This window comes from Lactuca sativa, chromosome 4 (assembly GCF_002870075.4).
Source record: "Lactuca sativa cultivar Salinas chromosome 4, Lsat_Salinas_v11, whole genome shotgun sequence".
NCBI classification, from domain to species: domain Eukaryota; kingdom Viridiplantae; phylum Streptophyta; class Magnoliopsida; order Asterales; family Asteraceae; genus Lactuca; species Lactuca sativa.
The window spans coordinates 127,187,775-127,191,771 of NC_056626.2; the positions used below are offsets into that span (position 1 = coordinate 127,187,775).

General features: G+C 35.8%; 1 protein-coding gene across 2 annotated transcripts; it reads right to left on the reverse strand.

The window, feature by feature from the left end:
- Window positions 1-250: 250 nt before the first annotated feature.
- LOC111891678 (protein KINESIN LIGHT CHAIN-RELATED 3) lies at window positions 251-3,468 on the reverse strand. 2 transcript variants are annotated; one of them, XM_023887748.3, is made up of 3 exons: window positions 3,176-3,468; window positions 784-2,594; window positions 251-691 (listed from the first exon to the last, which is right to left on the reverse strand). In XM_023887748.3, the coding sequence occupies exons 2-3, from the start codon at window positions 2,586-2,588 to the stop codon at window positions 457-459; spliced, it is 2,040 nt and encodes a 679-aa protein (XP_023743516.1). In that variant the 5' UTR covers window positions 2,589-2,594; window positions 3,176-3,468; the 3' UTR covers window positions 251-456. The 2 variants fall into 2 exon arrangements, with proteins under 2 accessions (XP_023743516.1, XP_023743515.1); XM_023887747.3 differs by having other exon boundaries at window positions 784-2,630.
- Window positions 3,469-3,997: the final 529 nt, after the last annotated feature.

Consider the following 3,997-nt stretch of genomic DNA (forward strand, 5'->3'; position numbering starts at 1 on the left):
AACAACAATTATAAGGAAACAAGTCCAAGATTCGGCTGAAAATGAGAAAAAAGAATCAAAACCTTAAAAGATACCAAGAACGAAAATTGTAATAATCCTAATAAGATAATCCATCCCTACAAGGGTCCCAACAGACAGACGTGATTGAGTTAATAAGGAACAGATTCTCAGAAAAACATCTCATGATTGTACAAGATGTACAAGACATCAACACCTTCTGTAAACGTGTAATAATAAATGTACAAACGAATTCAAACCCACTAGCAAAAACTCACATAAAATAACTTAAAAGTACAACACCAATTTCTTGAACCCAATAATGCAACAAAAAAAAATAACTATTTTCATCAAACCTTTCTCAATCTTTTCTTTTTTTCTCTTCGCTTTTTTTTTCAAATATATATATATAATTATGTGTTTATAAACGTGTATAATACAATCTTGATCACCCATACTTTAACTAGTACCAGTAACAACAGTACCAGTAACAGTATCAGTACCAGTACCAACAACACCTGAGGAATCAAGAAGGTGTTCCAACGATCTGGTTTTTTTAGTTCGAACCTTTCCCGCCTCCTTTAGCAATTCGGCCAGCCTCCTCTTCTCATCATCAACATCCGGATGAGCAGTCCCCAGCTTTTCCTCCCTCATAACAACAATCCTTTCCAAGATTGCAATTGCATCATCCAATCTAATAATTCAAGAACACATCAAAAAAACAAAAAATCAAAAAGGGTTTTTTTTTCTAAAACAATTTCCATGCTTTTAAATCTTATCATATACCTTCCAACCGCATCATAAGTTCCAGCAAGATTGCTATAAACAGCAAGAGTATCAGGGTGATAAGATCCACATTCATGTTCCAATACATTTCTTGCTTCTTCAAAAAGATCCAAAGCTTCATTTATAGCATAAAGTTGCACACAAGTGAGCCCCATTTGGTTAAGTGCAATTCCAAAAAAAGCCGATTTTTTCTCCCCACTAACACGCAGCTTTGAAATCGCGTGTTCAAAAGACGTATAAGACTCATCATATTTCCCCAACACATAATACATCACCCCCATTTGTGCTTCAATCCCTGCAACCGTATTTTGCTGACCTGGCACACCGTTGTATATCTTCAAAGCTTTTTGCAACAGTTTAAGCGCGTGATCAATCTCATTCATGGATTCATATATGGCAGAAACATCGGTAAATCCACACGCGATTTCCTCTTGCGGGATTCCCGGGATCGGTTTTTCGTATATCGAAAGCGCGTTTTCACAATACGATTTTGATTCTTTTAATTTCCCGGTTTTGTTATATAAATCAGCTAAACGAACATAAACGGAAGCAACACTCGGATGATTCTCCCCTTTTGATGATTTTAAAGCAGTGAGTGCTTTCTGATACGCGTGAATCGCTTCATCGAATCTTGATAGAGATAAATACGCATCTCCTATGCTTATATCAATAGAAGAAACTTCATTTTCATGGCCATTTGCCACCATTGCCATGCTGGCTAAAACAAGATGCTCAAGGGCACCTTCATGGTCTCCTTTTGTTTCCATTATAAGTCCCATGAGCTTTCGATCAGCTGCTTCTTCTAAAGATGCGGGTAAACCGTTATTTTTGTGGATTTCAAGGGCCATTTGACATAGCTTTTCAGCTTCATCGAGTTGTAAAGCTTGAACATGAGCTTCAGCAAGATACCTGAAAGTTTCACCGACCCGTGGGTCGGTTTCACCTAAAGTGGATTTTTGGACTTCAAGACCCGATTTGTAACAGTGTAATGAGTTTTCGAGTTGACCTAACATCGCATATGTGTCGCCTAATTGCATGTATCCTGCGAATTTAGCAAGTGCGTGATCTTGACCTAATTCGATTGCTGGAATGTTGATGGAGTTGTTGAGGATGGGAATGGCGTCGTTGTATTGGGATAAGTTACAGTAAATAGCGGCTGTGACATGCAAACACATAACAACGTCTAAACTGGGTTTACCGTTTGAAGATTTTTCAAATAATTTTGCTGCACGAAGAGATAAATCGAGTGCTTTACGAGGGTTTTCACCGGAAGACATTAAATCGCGAGCTTGTTTAAGCAGATATGGACCAAGATCTGAGTTTTTATCAGTAACGACTGATTTTTTAGGGTTTTTATCGGTTTGTTTCTCGAACAGAGGTTTCTTTTGATGGGATTTGGTCTTGGAACTTGTTCCGGAATTAGCTTCAGACTCCATTAGTGATTTCGAGCTTTCTTCCTTCTGTTGTTCTTCTACATTGGAAATCTCTTCATCTTGTTCGATGATTTCCACTTCTTTCCTCTCGCCTCCAACTAAGTGTCTTAACTCTGAATCGATTCTGGATTCTTCACCATCTGATCCGTAGCTGAGACGCGATGCTGAATGATCAGAACTCTGCATCTCACATACATTATCGTAAAGCTGTTCGATAGAAGGCTCAACCACTTCAGTCGCACTATTCCCAGTTCCCACATCAGGAGACTTGCTTAAATCCAAATTATCCTTCGTTTTCGACAAACTCCCATCGTCAGGCATTTCGTCGATCACCTTATCTTCATGAATTTCATCCAAAACTAACCCAGGCATCTTTCACTATGCCACCACAATCAGTGCTGATTCAAATTAATCCTAATAGTAAAAGATAAAAGTAAACATCCACAGTTGTTTCGGACAAAGATTTGACAATCAAATACTAAAAAGTAATTGGCCCTTTGACTAATCATGAACGGTGGAAAAAAGATGCAATTAACCCGAAAGGGGAATAAACTTAAAACGAACAGTAACAGGATAAATTTTGATTCCCCAAAAGTTGTGGATAACAGATCACAAAGACAAGCACCCAATGTTTTTAAAATCGAAGTACGCATAAAAACTTCTAAAGTGGGAACAATAGACCGAGTAAAGTTTAATCTTTACAAAAGTAAATTACAGCTCATTGAAAAGAAAAGAAGCTTCAAGTTGATATTCAGACACACTGTTATATAGGAAATAACCATATAATACAGATCTTATGGATTAACATACACTAAAATTAATCAAGAAACGAAAAACCCAGATGAAACAAAGTCAAATATCTCATTTAGATTGCAACTTTATACACAGTTGACCTGTTTTAACCGATTATATGCAAGAAAAATCATCTACAAACATTAAAATTGGGGAAAAGATCATACCTTAGCGAGAAGCCATAAACATACTTTGTAGAAATTTAAGCTTTTGGGTTCAGATATAGATATGTTGTATATCTGTTATATACAGATTGAGTTGATGGGACAACGGAGAAGAAGATAGATGGGACAGAGTGGGGATTATGAGCAGGGGTCAAGGACAAAATGGGAATGTTTAAATTTTTTCTTATCGGGGTGAAGAAAAATCGACGAATTCTTGAGGTTATTCTTCAAATCCAGAAGGCTTTCTGGCACCTGCAGAGTTGTTCTCTGGTTGTTTGTTTGTTTGCTAGTTGCTAGTTGCTAGATATAGACGCACGCGACAAGGAAAATGACAGATTTGCCCCTGTGGTAGTGGACTCATGTTGGTTCGTGGTTGGGTAAAATGTTAAAAAAAAAATTAGACACCGAGTCACATTCATTTGTAAGATTACTTTGGAATGGTGCAAGCACTTGGTGGACATGCTTCTCCAAAACCAGAAATGGAATCCTAAGCAATCTATGAACTTAAAAAAATTTAAAAAGGTAAATCCCATTTGATCATTTTAATTTTTGTGTTATAAATCATAACTTCAAAATTAATGATTAAACGTTTATTATAATTATAATCAAATTATCAAATAAGAAACTAGTTACTAGCTATCGTTTTTATTAATTGTTAAAAACTTATAAGACTTTTGTTATGAAAACTTATCAAAATAAAATTGTTTATATGTTTAGGTGAATTATATATATATATATATATATATATATATATATATATATATATATATATATATATATATGTGTGTGGTTAGGTTATTTTGTTTTCACTATCTATTGTGTGCA

What these genes read in the sequence shown, in the direction of transcription:
- LOC111891678 (XM_023887748.3), bottom strand. Translation starts at nt 2,588, where the DNA reads ATGCCTGGGTTAGTTTTGGATGAAATTCATGAAGATAAGGTGATCGAC. An exon ending in ACTTATGATGCGGTTGGAAG is followed by an intron (nt 692 to 783) that starts GTATATGATAAG and finishes TTGAATTATTAG; the next exon opens with ATTGGATGATGCAATTGCAA.